Source organism: Aythya fuligula, chromosome Z (genome assembly GCF_009819795.1).
Source record: "Aythya fuligula isolate bAytFul2 chromosome Z, bAytFul2.pri, whole genome shotgun sequence".
Taxonomy (NCBI): Eukaryota; Metazoa; Chordata; class Aves; order Anseriformes; family Anatidae; genus Aythya; species Aythya fuligula.
In genome coordinates this window covers 23,329,036-23,353,736 of record NC_045593.1, presented here as the reverse complement: position 1 = coordinate 23,353,736, position 24,701 = coordinate 23,329,036, and the positions used below count along the sequence as shown (strand labels likewise).

Sequence of the window (24,701 nt, the reverse complement as noted above, 5' to 3'; positions counted from 1 at the left end):
CCCCCAGCCTGTAGCTCAGCTTGGGGTTGTTGTGCCCCAGGTTCAGGACCTGGCACTTGGCCTTGTTGAACTTCATACAGTTGGTCCAGCCTACTGAGATCCTCCTGCAGAGCTTTCCTACCCTCAAGCAGATCGACACACGCACCTAGCTTGGTGTCATCTGCAAACTTACTGAGGCTGTACTCAATCCCCTCATCCAGATCATCGAAAAAGATATTAAAGAGAACTGACCCCAGTACCGAGCCCTTGGAGACGCCACTAGTGACTGGCCTCCAACTGGATTTGACTCCATTCCATTTTAGGTTGTTTTATAATACTGATCAAAACCTTTCCTCACACCTCATATTGATTTGGTAAGAGCTCCATGTTCCAAACTGTGAGGAGGTTGACATTGGCAAGCAGACGTAGTGCCAAGCAGAAGCTTAGATTAGTTTAATTGTCAATGCAGAAAGAGCTAGAACCTCTGCTTGAACAGAAAATATATACAGAAAAATCTGAAATAGGTGCATAGGTTCAGCAATTGCTCTGTCCTATCTGAGGAAGAGTGATTTATCACTTCCTAATTTCATGAAAGGTGACTGGCAAAGCTACTCTGGATCAGACTGGGAGGACCTCTGCAGCAACTGTGCTTACCTGTCTCTTTCACCGATTCATTAAATTTTGATCGAGACTAGACCCTTATCTTCCCTCCCTGTATTAAAGAAAAGATAACAGGGCAACTTTGTAAGTCAGTAGCTCTGTTGCAGAGAAGTGAAACAAGCTCTGAATACCAGTAATTTTCTTCACTGTCCACTGAAAACATGTAAATTGTCTTGCAAGAACCCTCTTCCCACCCAGTAAATCATATTTATCTGAGAAGCAATTATTTCTTCTTTCTATAGTTTGCTTGTCATTAGACATCTTTTCATGCTTCCAACATGTCTGCTTGGAAAACTATTTCCACAGATCACATTAATTGTTTCTATTTTTGTCTATCGATTTGCACTGAATACACTAATACACACATTGTACATTATATATTATGTTAAGCCACATATCGAATGAGATATTGATGATTTTGAAGTATTTTACTGCAATTTTGAATTATCAAGTTTAATAGCTGGAATTAACTTGTAGGTGTTAATCTCATAATATGGGTATCTTCAGTTTTCATGCTCCATTTTTTGAGGAAGTTAAAACAAAGAACCCATGTTAAATGTAGACAGGCAGATTAAATCAACATCTGCGCTGTGCTTTTTTAAAAAGAACAAAGCAGGTTGCTGTCTCAGTACCTTCATGACAAAAGGGATTTTCCTCATTTTATATTTATATATTTGGGATCTCCCACGAGATTAAGGGCATGTTTAGAAAGAGAACTGAGATCAGAAGGCACAATCTGTGCCATGAGGCCATGTCGTGGGGTGCACAGGTTACAATACTGTACGCTGTTGGCAAATTCTGATACTTATAGCTGATTATGTTACCACATAACACACTGCTCTTTGCTCTTTGCATTTAAGAAAAAAAAAAAAAAAAAAAAAAAAAAAAAGAGAGAGAGGGCTGTGGTTCTGAGCATCTCATTAAGCTAAGAATATGTCACTAAGCTGGCATATTCCCCAGGGTGATCTGCATACTGCAGACTAGCAAGGCAGCCACCTCAGCGCGTGATTACTCTCCCTGGCTCCATCAATACTTTCCCACTGGAGGCAGCAGCAGGTGCCAACTTGCAATAAGCACCAAACCTCACTGAATCTGCTGCCTCATCTCCTGTGTCTTCCAGGAGCACTGATTCCTTGGAAGAGGAGAAGCACCTGTGAAACAGCTCTCCTTCTATGGAGATGCTATCAGCCAGAGCATTTGTAATGTCATTGCTCTTAAGTCTCCAGCCAAACTCAGACTGTGCTGTTCCTAAGCTGCAGAGTTGATGTTATGAGTGGAGAACTGGCAGTAAAATAGTGAAAGAGAAGGTGGACAAGAAGGGAAACAACTGCCTCACAGAGTCAGAGATTTTCCCAAGCCAGAGCCAGGACTTGAACCTCATTCTCCTAGGCTACTAGGCTCCAGCCTAGTAATCTTAAAGAAAAGCTTCCTTTCTCCCTGTTCTTTGGGCTAGCAGGAAAACAAAAAGCAATTGAAAGGATTTTTTGCTTACCTGGAAGAGGACATCACCCCACTCCACAAATAACATTAGTTTGGCACTGATTTTTTTCCTTATCCTTGCTCGTTATGATTTAATTGTCAGGAAAAAAGGATCAAAGAAAAACTCCCACACAGATGTTCAAACCAAGCACTCAAGATCATAGTTTGATATATTAGTGCCTGATTCACAACCAGGCTGGAGCAGAAGATGGAGGAACCTTCAAGTTTTTGTTTTGTTTTGTTTTGTTTCTTTTTTCTTCTTTTTTCCAGTTATTTAATATTCTATTATGATCAACACACTTAACACTTGAAATATGTAGGTAGGTAATTAATATACCTACCCACTTCTTTTTAAGAACATTGAATTGGAACAGCTTCAGCCTGGAAAAATCTGTTCTGTGTGTGTCAGAGAGTAAATTATAGAGGGGGCTTGTGTGGGAAAGCCTGGACTGAACAGAAACAGCCTGCCATTTAAGTCCTTTTCATGAAGGAAACATGACTGAGTGGTGAGGAAACACCAAAGTAAAGTTAAATCTTTCCCCTTGAAGTGTTTATTCATTACCCCTATCCCTGCTGTTCTTTACATATTCTTTACATTCATATACTAGTTCCAAACCCTCCACTACCCAAGAGAACTTTTTTGTGGTAATTGGTTACATGTAGGGCATTGGCAGAACCTCAGTTTTCACTATAGTTCACCGGAAAAGTCCAAAATCTCAGCTGGCTTCAGCCAGTCCAGATAGCAAGATGTTTCCTCTCTAAAGGAATTACAAGGACAGTGTATATTGACATAGGACTGGCTCTAACACATGCTCTTCTCCCTGCTGTTCACTGCCCTAGATTATCCTCCTTTGAACAGTAATGTTGGACAAGATGATATCCAGAGGTCCAATATGACCTCAGCTGTTTTGTGAGTCTGTGAACTGTGGACTCCTATCTGCATTAAATGGTTTTGGCCTAAATAGTGTAAAGTGCCTAAATGGCTCCAAATAGTTCTAGACAGTCAACATACCTTATGGCCACTGAATTTGTTTAAATTTATAACAGAGAATTGGCCAGCTATTGGATTTGGGTGAGAATCAAGGTGGCATAAAGTATCTCTCCGTTAACTAGTCCGAAGCACATAGTAATTATGGAAGTCATTTATATAAAAAAAAAAAGTTTTACTGCACAGTCACCATGAGTTGGAGGCACTTTGTATCTTGCAAATATATGCTGTGCCTGGTAGACTTACCCTGTTAACTTACTTTTACTGTTGCATCTTCAACCATTGCACAAGGCTGTGGAGGGGAAAGACTTGAAGACTTATTTGAAAAAACTGGAGGTATTTTCGGCTGCTAACAAATGCAGTATAATAAGGAAATGTAAACAAAGTCAAAGGACAAGGGAGATTGAAACTTTGCTTTAGTATTGTTCTTGAAAGAGCGTTCTTGAAGGCAAGTAACTGAGGATGAGAGGAGTACCTGTTTAGGCACCTCCCATGTAGATATGGCAGTACCTGCAGGAGTACAGAATACTAATGTAAAATCTGAGGAACAGGGTGTTTGTCTAGGAGGCCCAACTTTTAGTAACCTTCAAGCAGAGAAATCCCCTTCCTGGATGAATGTTGGAACTACAAACACACAGAAGCACCAGCAACCAGCAACCACTAACTGTGGGTGAAAACAACGAAATTTCTCAGACTTCCTGGGCCATTTTCTTACTTAGGTATACTTAGGAGAAATCTACAGGTATGAGGACTGAGGTGGCATAGATTTAATTATCTATGTCTTGTTCCTGCAAAGCATCAGACTTCAGTCAGAAGACAGGCGTGACACCATAATACACCACGTTTTTCATACCTTTGTGGTAATTTAGATTCATTCAAGGAATTTATGTACGTCCATTGTAGGTGGCAAGTAGATTTTATGAAGTAATCTCTAACCTAAAGTTATACCTTCTAAATGCTATTTACATTCAATTTGAAGTACAAGAAGGCCATACAGATTTTGTCTTGTATCACTCTGTGCATTATAAATTTAAAGATTTTAACATTTTTCCACCACACAACACAGATTTACAAGTTTAAATTAGCTAGAATTACTGGGGTACTGGAATTACATTTGCTGTTTCAAGCTGTTCAGAAGAGTTTGGTCTTCATTCTGATTCCTTTTTTGTGAAGGGAAAGAATCCAGAAACTTTTCAAAAGAAATACGTCATCACCTTCCATCACAATAGAACGAAAGGATCTCTTCATGCAACGCTCTGCATCTATTTGGATAGCAGTGAATTATGCCCATGACAGCTGTGTGAAAGGGAAGAACATCTCGTTAACACCAAGCAAAGCAGGTACATCTTCATGATTTATGTTACTTCAACATCCAGCTGAAACAGTGGTAGTATTTTCTTCAAAACTACATTCAGGATCGTAAATTCTGATATACACATGTTCTTTTCACTAATTGAGTGTTGCAGTCTGGCTTCTTTGGATGAAATCTTCATTGAAGTCAATTGCAGAAGTCTTTTTTTTTTTTTTTTTTTTTTAATGGGAGCAGGACTTTAAAACATTTGCTAGACTATAAAATACTTATATCCCCAAAAATATATACTGCGAATATCTTTGTGTACCATACTTTACCAGCTTCCTCTGCTCTCTGGTGGTTTTCCTAACTTCTTTATGGGCATGAAAAGGGCAGGCTGACTCAGTAGCAGGCATTTAAGGAATTCTTGCTATAGAGCATTAAAGTTTTAAGAAATGTTTTCAAGTTTCAACTATTTTCTCATGCTAGTTGCCTATTACACAGTGCTTGATGTATGTATGGAAATACATATGTGGGATGTATGGAAAAAGAAATCCTATGAACTATGCAGTTTAGATATTTGTTCACAGGTTCTCTAGAGTATCAAATCACTGAGATAACTTCAAGACCTTCCCAAAGCCCCACCTTCTCAGAGTAATTATATTCCAAGTAAAACAATACTTCTCACCACTGACAGGCACTACCAGTACAACCAAATTATCACTATGACCTCCTTGGGAGACTTTTGGACACCTTGCTTCTATTGGAGGAGAAACAAAATGTATTTACGTTTAAAATTACATAGCTAAACACAGTTGCTGAATTTGGAAGCCATTAAGTTCTGTAAACTTTTCTACAGAACATGGTTTTAGGAACTATTGACATTTTGATTTTGCCATTCAGACTCACTCAGAATAGCACCTGTTTAGAAACAGGGTCTTCCTGGTATCAGGAGAAGCATTCACAAAAGAATTGCAAGAAGAACAATCCTATTTTGTTGACACCATAAAGATTTAGTAATAATTTATTTCCAGTCTTTTTAAAGTCTTGCAGTGTTCAGTATTCTGAGCCAAGTCTTGTATTATATTTTCAGTGAAACACACCAACACACCTGACACATAATTACCAAAGCCTTCCTGCTTCTCTTGTATTGATAACATCTGCATATTTCCTATTTTAGGGAAGTGCTTGACACCATCTAACATAAATGCTCATCAGATCACAAACCAACTGAAAATAAAATGGGACATGCCTGCAATTCCTACACAATATGAACTGAGATACAGAGAGGCACTCACAGAAACCACTCAGTGGACGCTGGTAAGTATTTCCAGATGCCAATTACTTGAGAACATGAGGTGCGTTACCATCAGCTCAGCAGTACATAGCACATATGGCAGGATGTAAACAGGATGTTACTGAAGAGCATTGAAATATAGATAGCGAGAAACCATTACATTCAGTTTGAAGGCAAATCTCACAAAGATCTCTTAGTTTTGTTCTGACAGATCCAGAGCTGTATGAGAGAGACAAATTAATAGTTTTATATAGAAAAAAAATAAAAATAAAAATAAAAATAAAAATAAAAATAAAAATAAAAATAAAAATAAAAATAAAAATAAAAAATAAAAGGAAGAAAAAGAAAGAACACTGTGTTAGCTGGTAACCAGACAATAAGACACAACCATCAACAGTGTCTTCAACAGCTGAGGATCTACAGAAGATATTAGAAATGAGATAAAATCCCAAGTCCTGGTTACACATCAAGTGATGGGCCATATTACTTTCTATGCTGGTATCATTAAATTTTCAGAATTATTAGAGACCAGACAACTGTGATATTGTTCTTCAGAATGCCAGCAAGTATCAAAGTTAAGTAACTGATAATTTTTCAGCATGTATGCCTAATCCATTAAAAAAAAAAATGTTTAGACCTACACTACTGCTTACATGTCCTGGCTGAACAGAGTTAGATCATGAAGAAGAAAACATAATCTTGAAAGAATGAACAGAAATTGGCTAAGATATATAGTAATTCTTCTATTATGATGGGGACTGCTACTTTCTTCTGCAATCAGAATAATGGTCCTTGACTGAGTAAACAGTTAATATAAGACTATGCTTTATTATGTTTATAAGACTATGTCTTATGTTTTATCGCTGCCACATACATTAAACATCATTTATTTTTAGGTGCCCATAGAAAGCAATGCTGTCAACATCACTGTTTCGAATTTAAATGCTACAGCTTCATACATTGTTCAGTTCAGATGCATAGCCAAGGATGGTCTTCACTGTGTTTGCATTTGGAGTAGAGAGATTCTGGTCCCTCACAGTAAGTGAAAGATGGTTTCATGTAAATAAGCATGAGTGTAAAAGCCCTTTCCAATTTTATATCATAGGAAATAGCTTTGTCAGATACTATTGAAAATATGAAGATCAAACTGATTTATATGAGTGCATGTCTCCCTATTTTCCCATGTTTACCAGAGCTCATGAGCAAGCCAAGAATATCATATAATGCAACTACAGAAATCTCTCCAGGCAGAAGAAGTGTTCTTCTTAAGTGGGAGGTAATGTTCTCTTGAGTATGGGTCCCTTCTGTTATATCCATGCTATTCATTCATTACTTTATAGGAAGAAAACAGTCTTTCTTATTTTATTGAGGCTACAGTGTATGAAGAAAAAGCATTGAATATTGAATTTGTGCTTCAGGATTCACTGAATTTGTGTGGTTCTGTGCCAGGTGCTAGAAACTAGCAAGCAAAAACTACACCAATTTATAAACTATTTATTTTTTACTTAAAATTATTAAAACAGCAATTTCTAGGTTCAAGTAATTGACGAGAATTAATATCCTTTCCAGCTAACATCAAGAATTGGTGTGCCTCAGGCTTGTTTTAGAATTAAGCTTTTCTTGAATGATCCTTGTAAGACTTAACATGTTCAAGCGATGTACATTGTGTTTGACATGTTCCTAAGGAAGTCATATTCTCAATAGACACCAAAACTTTTCAAAAAAGCACTTAGTAAGTCTACTAATTTGCTAATTCAGAAGTGCAAATACATTATAATCAGGAGAGAAAAGTTGTTCTGGCTTACAAGAACATCTTTCATGTTTCCCCTAATGATATGTAAAATTGACTTTGCAAGTGAGAGGCTTCCCTCCTTCTGTAGCAGGTGTCATTACCAGCAGACTGACTATAGTCAGTTGAACCATCTGAAATTGTCTTGGTAAGAAATGGATAATTGACAGTCTTGAATTCACATTTAAGGGGGACATAGGCAATTTCGTTGAGCAAGGTGTACCTGCAGGTTTTCACATGGAAACTAAGGCTATGTAGATGCTGAGAGAAGGAACATCTACAACTCCCAGAAACTTGCCATAGGGAATGTCTAAAGCAGAAAAGACAGAGACTGGCAGAGTTTTGATATATAAAGAAAATCCGGAAAGTTTTGTAATTACCCCATGTGGTTTTTGTAAGGGAAAGAAAAAAAAAAATAGCAGAGGAAGTAGACACCTACGCTTCTGATTGGGATGAGATATCCCTTCTTTTCCTTTATCTCCTGAGAAGAAGGTAAAACTGCAAAGTAAATGATTCATTTTGAGATAAAGACGTGGATTGTACGTGCCAATTTAAATGTTAAGACAAGAAAGCATTCTCCACTAAACTGCTTTGAGTAAAAAATGTGTACATTAAATACAAAATCAAGGCTAGCACCTTCTTTCAGGAAATCTCTCCTACTAATCTAGTATACTAAATAAGATTAAAGTCCAGATGGCTTCAGCAAAAATTGAAGAGGCACAGAAAAGGAGTATACTCAAAAATTAACATGGTAAATGGAGAGGAAAAAAAAAAAAATTGCTGCCTTACTTGTTTAAGCCAATTTGAAATAAACAAAGAAACAAAACAGCTTTAAAATTGTAGAGGCTAGCTCCTCTGTTCTTATTAAAGTTCCATGTGTAAGCTCTACAAAGTTTAGACCAAAAGACACAAGATAGATGGCTTCAGCTCTGAACATCCAAGCAGGCATTACACATTGCTTTCCTCAATGGAAATAGTATAAGACCTCCTGCTGCACCGCACAGTGCTTGCCTTTTCCAGTCTCATGTTGTTAACTTAAGAAAGTTAAGTTCTGCTTGATTCTTCTTGTGTAATAGACCTCATATGCAACATATTCTAGGAATCATTTCTCCTACACACAAATATTTTCCACTTTCAAAGTCTGGTGACAGAACCATAATGCTATTCCCCTAGCAGCTTCACCAGAACTTCAGATAAGGACAGTGGTTCATCCCTCCAAATGCTGTGATAAACTTCTTTCATTTCCATTTTAAGAACTTCCACCTTTAGCAGAAATCCCTCTCAGCATGTATGTCTTTGCCTTTTACATTTGTTGACCATCATCCCATCTATGTTAGTTCAAATTTATCCAATTATTTCACTAAGATAACTTGACCTCCTAGTTTAGTGTTCTGTGTACACTACTAATTCACCACCAAGGTGACTAAGAAATAATAGACACACTGGATATCAGAAGCAATTTTTGCACAGTTCCCAGACTTCCTTGTATTTCTTTCAGTTTCTATCTAGACTGCAGTGGTTTGAATTTCTGTCCACTCATTTTCTGATCTGTCATGAAGATTAATACAATAAAATAATGAGTGAACCATTATCACCTAAAAATTTGTATCAATAGCTATATAACATATTCCAAGGTTGTAGTGTAATTATCAGCATTTATCCTCAAAGCGACTGGATAGCTAACAAAGTCTACTAGATGAACATTCCCAGAGGCATAAACTTCAATTCAACACCTCTCATTAACTCTCAAATTCCTAATTATGAAGGGTATATGTTCCAGTGAAATGTAGAGAATATTACGGCTGCTTCACTGCTGCTATGACTAGTTGGATGCACGTAACTAAGATCCCAGTTAAGCAAAACACTTAAAACTGTGCTTAAATCCTCTCAAGTTAAGAATACTGTTAATATTAAGAAAATACTTTGCTTAATTGATTACTGAGAACCTAATTGAAATATTATCATTTTATCCCCATTATTAAATCTGATGTTTTGTTTATATAATTCCATTGCTCTTGATTTTCCATACAGGACATAACTTCTATAAGATCATAGAATCATAGTATATTGGAGTTGGAAAGGACCCACAAGAATCATCGAGTCCAACTCCTGGGTACCCAAAGGACCACCCAAAAATAAATAAATAAATAAATAAATCAGACCATGTATCTGAAAGTGTTGTCCAAAGCCTTCTTGAACTCCAGCATGTTTGGTGCCATAACCACGTCCCTGGGGAGGCTGTTCCAGTGCCCACCCACCCTCTCAGCGAAGGATGTTATCCTGAAATAATCTTTTTCCTCTTTCTAGGTAATGCAAAGTGAGAACATCCTTGGATACTACATTGATGTTGAAAGAATACCCAACAATTGTAAGGACTCACGAAATCGCATCATTCTAAAGGACAGAAATGTTCTTCTAAATCTCTCTATGGCTTATCATAGGGTTAATATTTCTGCCTATAACAATGAAGGAGAATCTCCACAGACGATCTACATTGTCCCAGATTCCTCTGCAACAGGTACTAACTTTAACATTTATTCAAAAAAGTGGTGAAGTTATATGATTTTGATATAAATTAACTAACAGACCAAGCAATTTAACATTCCTGTTAACATCACCAAGCAATCTATTATTCCTTGTATTTAACATAACTTGAAGGTATACTAAGTAAGTTGGTGGTCGACACTAAATTAGGAGGAGCTGTTGACTCCATCAAGGGCAGAGAGGCCTTGCAGAGATATCTTGGCAAATTAAAGGCCTGGGCAATCATCAACCACACGAAGTTTAACGAGAGAAAGCGCTGCACCTGGGACAAGGTAAACCTTGCTATACATACAGACTGGGGGACTGGAGGCTGGAGAAAGGGATCTGGGGGTTCTGGTTGACAGCAAGTTGAACATCAGCCAGCAGTGTGCCCTGGCAGCCAGAAGGGCCTGACATACCCTAGGGTGCATCAGGCACAGCACTGCTAGCTGGTCGGGGGAAGAGATTGTCCTGCTCTGCTCTGCACTGGTGTGGCCTCACCTCAAACACTGTGTGCAGCTTTGGGCACCACAATATAAGAAGTGTCCAAAGGAGAGCGACCAGGATGGTGAAGGGTCTAGACGGGAAGAGGTCCCTTGGTGTGCTCAGCCCAGAGCAGAGCAGGCTGAGGGGAGGCCTCATGGCGGCCTGCAGCTCCCTCACGAGGGGAGCGGAGGGGCAGGCGCTGAGCTCTGCTCTCTGGGGACAGCGACAGGACCCGAGGGAACGGCATGGAGCTGGGACAGGGGAGGGTCGGGCTGGGGGTTAGGGAAAGGGTCTGCACCCAGAGGGTGGTCGGGCACTGGGACAGGCTCCCCAGGGCAGTGGGCACAGCACCGAGCCTGATGGAGTTCAAGGAGCATTTGGACAATGCTCTCAGACACATGGTCTGATTTTGGGGTGGTCTTTTGCGGAGTCCCCTTGATCCTTGTGGGTCCTTGTGGTGATCCCTCGTGATCCTTGTGGGTCCCCCTTCCAGCTCAGGGTATTCTATGATTCTATGACTCCTTATTTTTTATTTTTTTTTATTTTTTTTAAACAAGCTACAGAATGCACTGGTGAACAAGGGTGCAAGCACCAGATATCTGCCAACAATTAGTTTTTTAGAATTTTCTAACACACATCCCTCATTACATTCTCCTTTGCCCTGCAAATGCATAACAATTCATTTTGGTCCTTACATTTGACAGCATCTCTTTCTTCTGATGTAATACATACTCTCACCTCAAGCCATCTTTCATCTGACAGCTACCTGTTTACTAAATTGCTGCCTGTTCTTCATGGCTCTCTCCTAGTATCTGTTCTAGATTTGGTTTTACTTACAGGCAGGTTCTCTATACCTATGATGAATTACTGGGAAGATACTTGCATGAACTCTGCTCCCAGGATAAATTTCTTCTCTGCATGCACAATTTTTTCTTGGCTAGTAAAGATATTTTCTTTAATTCTGCTCATTGGTTTTCAGATAGGAGATAAAATGGAGAATTTTGTCTGTCTGCCATAATATTCACCTCTTACACTACATGACAAGTTGTTTCTTTTCCCCATTAGTTTCACTCAGAAGGTGTTCCCTGGTTTGATAATCTGTCTTAGAAAACTGAAGAACTTTTAAAGCATTTTGCATTTTGCTGGAAGAATATGAAATATGAAATTACATAGTTACAATCTATAATTTGCCCCTTCTCCTCTGCCAGGTATAAGCAGCCTCGCATTTGCTCTATATGTAGTTGTTAATAGCAGTCCTCAGGAGGCTGTTTAGCAACGTCAGGCTGCTTCTTCTTGAGCCATGGAACAACCGTTTCCACACATGCAATTGTAAGAAATTAAAGGTCACGAACATCAATTAACACTGGTGTTCCCAGAGACCACTGCAAAGTATTAGCTGCTAAATTTTCTTTATTGACATAAAAGTGAAGACTATTATATGCCGGTCATCCTTACAATAGCTACTTAATGAAGAGTCTTGAAATGACTCAGAGCAAAAGACAGAAAGAGTGAAAGGGGGGAGGGACAGACTGCTTTCCTGTTCATTCAACTCTAATGGTACATTTGTTCACAGACTTGCCTGGCCAAATCAATGTTAAACCTCAGGGAACTGATGCAGTTGTCACCTGGACTCCAGAATACAGTCCAAAATGTTTTGTGGTTGACTGGGGTACTGGTAAAGAGGATATGCGCACGAAAATAGTAACTACACCTGCTGGAAATTTCACACTAGGTAATGGCACCAACCACATCTCCTAATGGAGGCACCATTTCATTTACTGGTTATTTCTGGCTGGGGAGGGAAGAATTTTCATCCTGTTTTTAAGAACAAACTGAGGATCCAGGTAAGCATGCCTTGTGTCTTTGTCCAGCACTGAGGCAACATCTATTTTTACAAAACAACAAAGTGGAGGAAATCCTGAAGAAATGTAGCTAAGCTGCTGTTGTTGGTAAGAGGTCTCTCCTTCCCCAAATTTCAGGCAGACCTGTACACTACCTGCTGGATAACACTGTGGTATGAGAACAAAAGAAGCTTCCCTAGCCCCTTGGTAAACTTAACTTCAAATATAAACTGCTCTGTTACAGACATTCCCCTATATTATTTTTCTTCCCCATAATTGTACTTGTCAGAGCACAAATTCTCAACTCCAGTACTCTGGTTACCAAATCGGGCATGAAGATCTGCAGGCAGAGGTCAGTTTAAAGGACAGTCATCCAAAATCTTTATTAAAATACCATAGTTGACTAATGCAAAGACCATTCAGAACTGTCTTTTATGTACAGCAGAGAACATTTAACTATAATTTCATGTTAATAAATGTAATGTTTTCCTTGGTCCTCCTGCAACATTTGCACCATGTTACATATAGTTGTTTTGCCTGCTTTTAAATATGCTAGTTTGAGGGGGGTAGGGGGGGGGTAGGGGAATATCTGTCCTTGAACTAAGGATTCTACAGCCATTTTAGTTTCATACCTTTCATTCAGCAGCTTAAGCCTTCCAGAGCTGGATTATAGGTAAGTATGTCATCTTTTAAAAGCAAAACAGTGTTACATCTTGTTCTGCTTTTGAAATAGTTTTAATAAAGGGTTTAGAGGAAATGAGAAATGATGCATATACTCTGTGCTTGGTGTAATGCACTGTAAATTTATACTATGCTTTGAGGCTCAGAAAGTAAGAGTTGTATAGAAAAGCTACAAACTTGTTGTCCTTCTTCCCTCCTTTTTTTTTTCATTTATAACTTTTCAGTAAAACCTGATATATGTTTATTTGTTTTCCAGACAATTTGCAGCCACATAAGTTGTACAAAATAATGGTACATGCATCTGATGTGTGTCAGTGTGAAAATTTCACAAGACATGAAAAGACTTTTGGAGTGACCCACTTTTACCCAGTTGAAGGAGGTATTCCTCCCTTTTATATAACCTCATCCCTTGTATTTCTTTTTATTTTCTATCTGCAGAAAAAAGAAAAAAAAAAAAGTCCTACACAATGTTTCTTTTCCAGGTGACTTAACAGCATTCTCCAGTTAGCATTGCCATTGGTCCTAAGCGACGATGCACTGGCAGTGAATGACCTGCATGCTGTTTTTTACTGACAGGTCCATAGAAATGATATTATTACACATGACATTACCAAAATAACTGAAAGAGGGTCCCTGAGTTACTGCTCCTTGTAGCTCAAGTTTAACAGTGGCAAAAGTCAGATTTTCCAATTCAAATTCAATGATGTCTTCTATTGCAACGTGAAATGAATACAACTGTGACTGCTGGAGTAAAAGTGTTTGTAATGAGTCAGGCATATTTTCTACCTACTTGGGTATTGCTTAATCACAGAATAACAGATTGGCTTGGGTTGGAAGGAAACTTAAAGTTCCAACCCCCCTGCCATGGGCAGGGATGCCACAAGAGGTTAAGATGAGGTAGTTTTACTCTATGGGATTTGTCTTTTCTCCTCCAACCTTGATGTAATATTTATGACAATTAGAATCAGCCAAGCATCTCTCCAGGCAGCAGCTAGGTTTCAGTCTTGTATGTCTACTGCATAATTACTAATGCAGAACTTAAATTATTTTCTGAATTTTAAGTTCCTAGGGCAGGCCCCACTAATGTGACAATACTTAATATCACAAAGCATTCTGCACTTGTGAAGTGGACTGAAATAGCTGCTGAAGATTGTTTGGGTTTTCTCCAGGGATACAGAATCAGCTACACAGATTCATCAGGGAAAAAGTGGCTGGGTAAGTGTCCATTGCTCAGAACAAGGGAGTAAATCTGAGTCATGACAAAAAAAAAGTTTCATACAGAGACATTACATTCATACAGTATTGCACTGTGATTCTGCCATGTTGAAGGTATTCTACTGCACTGGTCGGTTAAATAATTCTAACTAGAGGAAAACACACTGCACCATCTGGAAAGAAAGGCTGAGGCCTAAAAAGCAGATAAAGCAGAATACATGGCCATTTTTCTAAACTAAAGTAATAGCATCGATATTGATCAAGGTGAATAACTACTGATTACAGTAGTGAGAGTAAAGCAAAGGTCTAGTCTTGCAAATCTTGTTCAGTCATTGTTTACAGGCAGTTCAGATGCTTTTCTCTTTCCATGGTCAAAGACAGGACTTAACACACACATTATTCCCTTACTGCTATGAAAACCTGTCCTTATTTCAACTGTTACAGCCAGGAGTATTCATGAAAACCACTCTTCAGCAAATCAGGCCTATTGCCTATTATACACAGTCTACTGCACATATCACCTAGACATCCTGGTATGTTAGAAAATCAAGCTTTTTATACCTGGAATCAAAATGCATGCAAGTATTTTGGAGAATAATAACCTCTTATAATAATCCAAAGAAAACCTGCATAGAGTGGCCTCCTCCTGATATGGATCAGGGCATAAAAATTTTGCCTTTTCCCCTGTCAGCTGCATTGTTACAGACTCAGCCAACAGAGATCACCTAACTGCCTCACACCCTAACTCCTACTGTGTTTTCAGCTGCTAGTGTCAACTCTTCTACCGCAAGTTACCGTCTGACTGGACTTAAGGAAAAGACCATCTACCGTGTGCAGATTTCAGGATTCACTAATGCTGGAGAAGGACTGCCAACTCTTTCACAACCTTTCAGTACTCTAAAATACGGTACTGTAGAAGCCCTATGCTACTGTGTTGCCCATCATCAATCTTGGCTTTATACACCATTACATAAATAACTATTTTCTTTGCCTTCTCTTTTCCTTGCTTTTCAAGGAGTAACAAAAGTGCTCGTGCACAGGATTTTTTACCCAATCCTTGCTTTACTGATAGCAAATGCAAAATTGTTCCTCTCTTACAGTTATCTATATATTATGTAACCCTTATATTTCTTTACCTAACACACAAAGAAGACTTAGCTACAGTTTCTCATCTCTGAAACATTTTCTGCCCTTTTTTATGTTAACTATTCACAGAACTTTATTTACTGCTTACTCCCATCACAGACTTCACCAGTTTAAATAGTCTGTCTGTGACTAGTTAAGTTCAGTAGTCTTTGTTCTCGGCAAAATCCTGAGCAATTGCATAGAGCTGATTTCCAGTTAGCCCTCTGAGCCATTAACAATAAAAAAGTCCCTCTTTCAATTGTTCCTACTGTGGATGACACTTGATAAGATCTCTTTTTTTTTTTTCTTTTTCTTTTTTTTTCTAATAACCAAAGTACTTCTTTACTTTTACCAGGCCTGGTAACAACAGGCCTGTCACTCTCACATCAGTCCCTGGTAAAATTATGAAGATTATTCTGGGAGTTATTGAAACACACCTGGGGGACAATGCAGTCATAGGTCACAGCCAACATGGGTTCACAAGGGGTAGGTCCTGCTTAACAAATTTAATTTCTTTTCATGATAAGATCAACCATCTAGTTATCAAGGGAAACCAGATGATGTGATCTTTTTAGATTTCAGTAAAGCTTTCAATACAGTTTCTCATAGGATCCTACTGGACAAGATGGCCAGCATAAAGCTAGATACAGGCGGTGAACAATTGGCTCAGAGGGTTGTGGTAAATGGGGTTACATGAGGCTGTCAGCTAGTCACCAGTGGGGTCCCCCAAGGCTATCTTTTAGGACTTGTTCTTTTCAGTGTTCTCATAAATGATTTGGATTGTAGGACTAAAAGGTGTTTTGAGTAACTTTGGTGTTAGCTAAAACATAGACTCTCAAATATTTTTAACACATTAACAATTAGACAATATAACACTGACGTAGACCCTTTTTAATTTTTACCACAGCTTCACTCAAGTGAAGCTTTCTACAAGAAAAGCCCAAAACAATAACAAAAGCACAGGCTGAAATAATACCTGTCACAGGAAGAGTACTTTGAGGTATTCACAGATTCTTATGGTTTCTTACCATTACAGCAATTTTGTATTTATATCCCCTTCATTTAATACAAACAACTGAAGAGTCAAAAGTGCAATGAAGAAAGAAACAGGGAATAAATTAAAAACCTGCTTTGAAATCAGCTTTTTTTTCTCCACATGAATCCCTTCTCCTGACAACACAATAAATCAAAGTGTCTCCCTTGGAGCATATCTGCAGTATTTCTGTTCCATCCATGCTATTCAACATGTATTAAGATAAGACTTTCAGAGTTAATTTAATGCAATATTTTTAAAATTCAAGTAATTACAATGAATTTAAAGATTACACTCACTATTGCCACTTCTCCCCAGTATTTCACAGGTTACTTAATCTCAGGTTTCTTGGTCATAAAAGTCTTTTTCATCAACAAAGCAATTTGCAACTTTTCAAATACCTTTTTAAGCAAACTTAAGTAGCTGTTCAATTTTAAAAGAGAACTTTTTTGCTGGAGAGTATATGGGAAAAGAAATAGCAAGCAGTCATTTTGAAAATATGGTTTATCAGCAACACAACCATGCACTGGCCACACTTTCCTGATGTTATTTTGAAACTTTTGTCTTGGGGTGACTGGTGGAGAGATCTATAACATGAGCAGATCTGTTAACATGAGCAATAGTGGATGCAGGTACACAATGAAGCCTGAAAAATGGCTGACTGAGGATAAAATTATTTTAATATTCCAAATGGGTAAAGCATGTCATCTACTAAATAAATATATGTTACTATTTGCATAACCAGGTGGAGTTTGACCACAAAAAAAAAAATATATATATATATAATAAAAATAATAAAAAAATCCTGAAACATTAAATGTAAATTTCAATTAAATCATTTCCTACCAAGTCAGACCTGCAGCAGAGGCCTGACCTGTTAAACAAGCCAGAGTTCACTTACATGGGAAGTAGGTATGCTTCTTTTACTATACAGTGTTTATTTTTGAATTGCGTATTTAAGAGTTTGGCATGTATCAAGATCTCTTAAAAATAAAAAAAACTTGGAAGCCTCGGTACAAGAAATCCCATATTTTGTTTAAACTAAATTTCAGTTACAGGAATACCAGAACATGGGTTAAATTTCACATATGTTTGGCCTATTTCTCTAGTGGAGGCAATAAAGCGTCTTCATACTTGATAACATAAGTTTGATTCCATCTTTCTTTTCTTTCTTTTCTTTCTTTTCTTTCCCATCAGATAAAGGAGAATTTGAAGGTTTTATGATTGGCATTTTCTTCAGCATGGTGTTTGTTTTAGTTTTTGCACATGTGATTTGTTCTCTGGTGTTTAAAAGGTAAGAAGTGAATATTGAATAATGCTATTAGCAGTACCTCACTTTTACTTAACTCTAAGTTTCATAACACTGGCCTTTCTTTGTCAGTGCAAGCCACTCAATTCAAAAGCCCCAGACAAAAAGGCTACTCTACTCATTTACACAATGAGAGTATTTACAAACCAGTAACAAGTTGATTAAAATACTTTGTCAAAAACCTATAACCTTTTACTTTTGATAGAGTTACCTGACTACTTCCTGTCTCAAACATTTTTGAAAAGAGCATGGATCATTTCTCCCAGTAGAAAATAGGCTATGTATAAGGAAATAAAAAGAGTATGTTTAATTATTTTACTCTTTCATTCCTAAATGATGATCGTGCATTTTCTATTGAAATACAAAGGTGAATTCCACCAGCATACTGAAACCGATGTTGCCATCTGAGCATTTTCCTGCAAGCCCATTCAGATGTTAACTGTACAAATTATACATATAACCCATAATGGGAAGGAGAAATGAATGGATGAGTAGGAAGAGGAGAGAGCAATAAGGGCACCTACAAGATATAGACAATGGAAGATGTCCTCTTACCTCAAATTAGTATGAGGTGCTGGTGCAATATTAGATGTATGCACTAACACTGAAAGAAAAACGTCTTACATAGTAATTGGTTTTAATGCCCATTTACTCATAAGCTTATTTGCATACAACCATTCATATCACTATTATGATATCCTAGAATACCACCTGCCTTTTTTCTCCCTTTAAAAAGCACCAGCCTCAGACGCTGAATTCGAAGCTGTTAAGAAGAGACTAACCAGCTACACAAAAACCCATCTTCATAGGATCAGAGAAGAAATCAGATAACTCTGATCAGATAAATCTACTGCATCAGACTTCACAGCAAGCTTCACCTCAACAAAGACGTAGTACCTGACCTCTAATAAAGTCTAGATTTGACTCTAAGACTAGACAACACTGAAGTCAGCACAGAGGCAGGGTGATGGCCTAGATAACCTTGTGCAGTTTCTCACAGATGTGTTGATTTTTTTTTTATTTTATTTTTTGTATGGATATGAGTCATTGCCCAAAGGTCCTTTGGTGCAGTTCTGACAGCAGCTGCTGGCAGGGAGAAGCTCAGCTAGAAAATGCTGAGTAATGCTCTAGAGCACCCCAGGGTGGCAGGAGTGATGGGCACACTACCATTGTGGCCTGTCCTCTCCGAAAGGGACAGGGAGGACAAAGCCCCTCACCTCAGCCTGATCAGTGCTGAGGGAGCCAGCTGGGCCTTGCCCCAGTCCTTGCCATGGCTGCCCAGCATCACTGCTTTCCAGACATTCACAAGCAGCCCTTCAGCTTCATGCCTCTGGTGTGGAAGATGAAAGGCAGCTTCTTCTCACCCAAGCTCTCAGCAGCAGCACAGAGGGAACAGCCCCAGGGCCTCCTCTGCATGTACCCCATTGGTGGTGACAGCCATAGGAGGCTGAAGAGCCTAGTGGCATGCTGCAAGTTTTGCTCTTTCTGAGCCCCTGGGTTCAAGGAAGGAGCTGGAAAGTCCAACCCTCTGACCAGAGGGCTGCGGACAAGCAGCCAGATGAAATCAGTATGAATGTCTCCACTCTGAACCCTGCTATGCTTTACAACCCCCAACCCGGGAGGATGAAGCTCTGAAACAAACGAGGATTTTGATTTTACAGCAGGTTGTTGAGGATTATCCCTTCATCTACAGCTGTGGCAGAAACAGTTTGGTAGAGTTATGTTTATGATTGTATCAGATGAAATGGTGAGACTGTAATCTGTCCCAGAAAGTGCTCAACTCAGACCGTGAAGGAAGAGCAGGAGCCACATTGCTGTCCCCATCCCAGCATGCAGGTCCCAGGGACAGCCTACTCCAAAACAGCATGAAAGCTAGAAATCTGTATTTTTGTTTTTGTTTTTGCTTTGTTGTGTTGTTTTGTTTGTTTGTTTGTTTGTTTGTTGGGTGGTGTTTACTTTACTAATTCAGCAGTTCAATGCAGACTAACAAGCTTGGCCTTCTTTTCTTAATTGGCAGTGTGGTTAATAATCATTGCAGAACATCTTTTTTTGATGGTCATGAAAATACCAATAAAATGTAGGTAGGAATGGCAGTTAATTTAAATGTATAGGAAATGTAAATCAATTAACCTGACAGTAAACTTAAAGTATTTATTTGCAGGTTGAAAATATCATGCTGGCCCAGTGTACCGAATCCAAGAAACAGCAGTGCAATACAAGACATGGCAAGTACTATTCCGATGATGTGAAAAAATGCACAAGGGAGATCTTTCTGACTTATTAATCACCAACACTAGTGTTTTGTTTTGTTTTGTTTTGTTTTCACACTACAGCCTAATAAATGTCTAATTGCAACAATTGGGAAACAAGGGTAACATTAGAAATACAGGACACTGGGGAGTTGTTCCTAGACTTTTAGTAGAGCATATTTAAAGGCATGGTTGTTAAAAGAATAAGAAGAAGTTGAATTGGGGGAGTGGTAATGTAAAGGGAATTGTTCAGTTCTCATATTCAGTCACTTTTCAACAACTGGAACTGATAATTGAACACATCACTCAAAGTAGAGAATAAGTAATATATTGTGGCCTAATGTATAAGGTATTTTCTGGAATCCAGTCTTCACCCTTCTGTCTTTACGTGCTTCTGGAGCAATCCAGGGCTTTGGCTTGTCAGCTGGTAGCTGTCTGAGGAGGCATCTGTTAGTCAAGAGGCACCATAGTTCAGTAGCATGTTCAAACCTTACCCTACCCAATGATTTCCCATGTGTTTCAGTGAAGCTACCTGGACTAACAAAGAGCCTAGAAACCATGGTTAGCTAGAAACCATGTTAATCATTTTTGCCTATTAGTGAACTTCCTTCCACCTTCCTCTGTTTGCCTCCTTCTTTTGAATAAGAAGTGCTTCTGCTCCAGTTTTAGGACATCTCAGTTTATCTTCCAAGTCTCAGGCTGCCAACCATTGTGTCTTTAGAACAGGAACCTGTGCTGCTTTCCTTTTAATATATTTTTGACTTTCCTGGCAGACCTGAACATAGTTTCACACTTCTAGATCTAGTTTCTCAAGAAAACAATGTGAGCTTTAGCAAAGCAGATGTCTATTTAGGACAAAAGCGTAGCAGAGAAAAGCTAGCCTCCATAAATGACCAAGTGAAATACACATTTCTCTGTGGATCCTGATAAGTAGAGGTAGAAATGCATCAATTTCTTGTTCTCAAGCATTAAACTGATAACAGGAAACATATGCCATTGTCAAGCTGAGCTGAAGTCAGGATCTGGAGAGTTCAACGTTACATATTCAGATAGGAAAAGGCAAGAGCACAATTTAAGATCAGACCAGAAGCTGGAAGGTATCTACAGCCAGACACAGTCCAAATATAGGACACCAGAATGAAACCATTAGCTAGGAAATTTAAGAAGGTGCTGAGAGGCAGCTGGTAATCAAAAGGTTAGTTGCAGATCAGCATTGCTTTTTTCCTTTGTATAACAAACAAACAAAAAATCTGAAATCTGTCCTTTCTTGTTTTTCACATTTAATTACAAAGAAACAGTGTTTTCTAGTAGGAGCTGCAAACACTCTTGTACACATTAGTGAGACTGCAGGCACGGTGAGGGCATAGTGCTGTGTTGTAACGGATAAAGAGAAGTAGATGAAAGGGGCCTCATTTGTAATTTGAGGACATGAGCCCAAGGCAGCAGGAGTCAAGAAGATTCCTGTAAGCGTGCAAAGGTTGGCACAGAATATGCTTTGGTATTGTAACTACTCAGGATATCAGAGGTGGGAACAGAACCTTGTCCTGCTTTGTCAGCCCATTCTGGTCCCTGGAGATGGAAAGTCTATCACTGATGCTTTTTCTTTTTACCCATGATTATAAAAGACAAAAGCTCACACAGAGCTTACTTTAGATTTGTTAGGTAGAGCATTAGGGATGCTGTTCATAATGAACATGATAGTGAAGGTACATATCACACAGGTCTTTATTCAAAACAAGACAAATTCTGACTATGCAGAGGGGGTCTGCTCATCCCATTACAAGTGCCATTTAGAAAAAAATACTGATATTTTATGCAGGATTGCTGAGACTTCAAAGAACAGTGCACTCGTTTTCCAGGTCAGAACAGAAATTATAGGAAGAAAGTAAATAAAAAATACATCCCTATTTATATCTTGCAAAAGAACTGTAAGATTTTAAACAAGTTTGGGGCAACTGAGGAGTTAAAAGCAGAGGCTAGTATGTATGTCAGAGAACATACCATCCTGGTGATCATTTTTAAAATATTACAGCAAGGGTGGGGAAGCCCAGAAAAACAATTGAAGTGGAAAACAAAGATGCTTGGCATTACAAATGGTTCTCCATTTAACGATCCAGAATTTGTAAAAGCTTGTAACCCAGAGTATACTTAGATCCCAGCAAGGCATTAAGATGAGTAAGATCCCAGAATGGCATTAAGATGAGTAATAAACTGTATGCTGAGGTTTACATCAAAAGTTGTTTTGGCTGCTGTTCAAGCTGCTGCCTTTTTGTAGTAGCACATTGGTAAAACTTTTTGAAAGCTGTGTCTCAGAACAGCACATCCTGAAACCTACATTTTATCAGCGCTGCATTTTCTCCCTAGCATACAGAAAAGCAAGAAAAACTTTGCATAAATATTAATAATAGAATCACAGAATGTCTTGGGTTGGAAGGGATCCCAGAGATCATCTAGCTCCACCTCCCCTGCCATAGACAGGGACACAACCCACTAGGTTGCTCAGGGTCTCCTCTAGCCTTGTCTTAAACACCTCCAGGGATGGGGCATCCACAACCATTCTGGGCAACCTGTTTCAGTGCCTCACCACTCTCTGAGTAAAAAATTTCTTCCTAACCTCTACTCTAAATCTCTCTTCTTTTAGTTTAAAACCATTCCCCCTTGTCTTGTCATTATCTACCCAAGTAAAGAGTCCTTCTCCATCCTTTACATAATAGCCCTTTAAGTATTGAAAGGCTGCAATGAGGTCATCCCAGAGCCTTCTCTTCTGCAGGCTGAACAGCCCCAGCTCTCTCAGCCTTTTTTCATAGGAGAGGTGCTCCAGTCTTCTGACCAACTTCATGTCCCTCTTCTGGACTTGCTCTAACAGCCCCACGTCCTTCTTGTACTGGGGGCCCCAGCCCTGAGTGCAGCACTCCAGGTGGGGCCTCACAAAGGCAGAGCAGAGGGGGACAATCCCCTACCTCCACCTGCTGGCCACTCCTCTGTTGGTGCAGCCCAGGATGCAGTTGGCTTCTGGGCTACAAGCTCACACTCTCGACTCATGCCAAGCTTTTCATTCACCAGAACCCCCAAGTCCTTCTCTGCAGGGCTGCTCTCAGTGAGCTCTTCTCCTAGTCTGTATTCACATCAGGGGTTACCCTGGTCCAGGTGCAGCACCCTGTGTTTAGACTTGTTGAACCTCATTAGGTTCATGTGAGCTCACTTCTCAAGCCTGTCCAGGTCCCTTTGGATGGCATCCCTTCCTTATGGTGTGTCAACTGCACCACTCAGCTTGGTGTCATCTGCAAACTTGCCGAGGGTGCATTCTATCCCACTGTCCATGTTGTTTTTGAAGATATTAAACAGTACTGGTCCAAGGACAGACCCCTGAGGTACCCCTGAGGTATACCACCTGCCACCGGTCTCCATTTGGACATAGATCCATTGATCACCACTCTCTGGGTGTGACCTTCAGGTCAATTCCTTGTCCACCCATTGAATATATATCTCTCCAATTTAGAGACCAGGTTTAGGGAAATAAATATTCTCACTCATGTTTATAAAACCAATATAGAATAGTTAAAATGTATTAGTTAGCCATATTATATTGGCAAGACCAGGCTATCTCTTAGCTTTATTCTTCTGATATTTATTTCAGTGAATAGCCTATTGCACTTTGCTAAGGTATTATATTGAAATTATACTTTCTCCTTTTGTCTTGCAGACAAATTGGAAACCCATTTCAAAGTCACTGCTTCAGGCCATGACAGACAATGATACTACCAGCCTTTATGTCATAGAGCATGAGGCAAAAGTTCCCTTGAAGTTAGAGCACTTTACGGATGGTGTAGAAGTCAGGAAGTGTGACACCTGTCAGTCAAAAGAACCTACCAATAACATAGACATAAATATAAGACACAAAGAAATCCCTGAAAAAACGGTAACAAGTGAAAAAGAAGGAATCATTTCCATTACGGTACCACTCTTGAGTGACTACACCAGCATGGAGTTCAGCCAGAAAGCCCTGATGAGTCTAACAGTGAAGCTGCCTGCAAGAGTTGCTCATCCTAACCTGGAAATGGAACTAAGGAGTAAGCCAGCACGAACTGAGCATCAGGTTTTGTTTGCTCCCCAGGACTACCTCAAACAAAGTCAGGTAGTATTTTTGCCATCTGTACCAACTTTGATGGGACAAGTCAACTTGAACTGACTTGTCAATTTGCATACTTTTCCTTATCAAAAATTCAGTTTCCAAGACCTCTGATCGTTGAATGGAGGCATTAGGACAGTGAGCTTGTGACAATGGTTATGTTCTACTTAATGAGCTCCTCGGTGAAATAGATGGACTATATAATTAGATTAGCTGTTTCACCATGGTCATTCTGGGCAACTCCTGCTGTCTTAACACAGGCAAAATTTTCAGGGAACTGTATGAAAAACCTTCTAGTAAGGTGCATTTCCTTGCTAATTCCTTAGTCCGAGCACACTGAAGAAGCCATTTCAAGTCTTGTGGCCTAAAAACAGTGTTGTTCCAGTCTTCAGAAGAGTTCACTAATTAGTGTGACCAGTACAAGGTCTGATTTTAAAGGCTGCTTAGCTCTTTAGTAAAAATTCTATCAAAAGTGCCTACCATGACAAAGAGGCTCTCCAGCTGGTCAAAGCTGGCTGAACAAAATTGTGAGAAGCATTGAATTTAGGAATGAGAAGCAATGCTTTTCCACCTATTTAAAGCACTTGATCTTAGATGAATAGTGCTGTGTAAGTGAAGATGATAACA

The 24,701-nt window shown here is 39.1% G+C and overlaps 1 protein-coding gene across 1 annotated transcript in view; it reads left to right on the top strand.

Annotated features, from left to right (window-relative positions):
- The window catches only part of LOC116501165 (interleukin-31 receptor subunit alpha-like), a 28,306-nt gene extending 8,361 nt beyond the window's left edge, over positions 1-19,945 (top strand). The window contains exons 4-14 of the mRNA XM_032206594.1: positions 4,280-4,446; positions 5,578-5,717; positions 6,591-6,732; positions 6,888-6,970; positions 9,791-10,001; positions 12,066-12,224; positions 13,271-13,393; positions 14,077-14,229; positions 14,993-15,136; positions 17,585-17,681; positions 19,858-19,945. Of these exons, the coding sequence (XP_032062485.1) occupies positions 4,280-4,446; positions 5,578-5,717; positions 6,591-6,732; positions 6,888-6,970; positions 9,791-10,001; positions 12,066-12,224; positions 13,271-13,393; positions 14,077-14,229; positions 14,993-15,136; positions 17,585-17,681; positions 19,858-19,945 (1,507 nt within the window). The remainder of the gene's footprint in view (positions 1-4,279; positions 4,447-5,577; positions 5,718-6,590; positions 6,733-6,887; positions 6,971-9,790; positions 10,002-12,065; positions 12,225-13,270; positions 13,394-14,076; positions 14,230-14,992; positions 15,137-17,584; positions 17,682-19,857) is intronic.
- Positions 19,946-24,701: the final 4,756 nt, after the last annotated feature.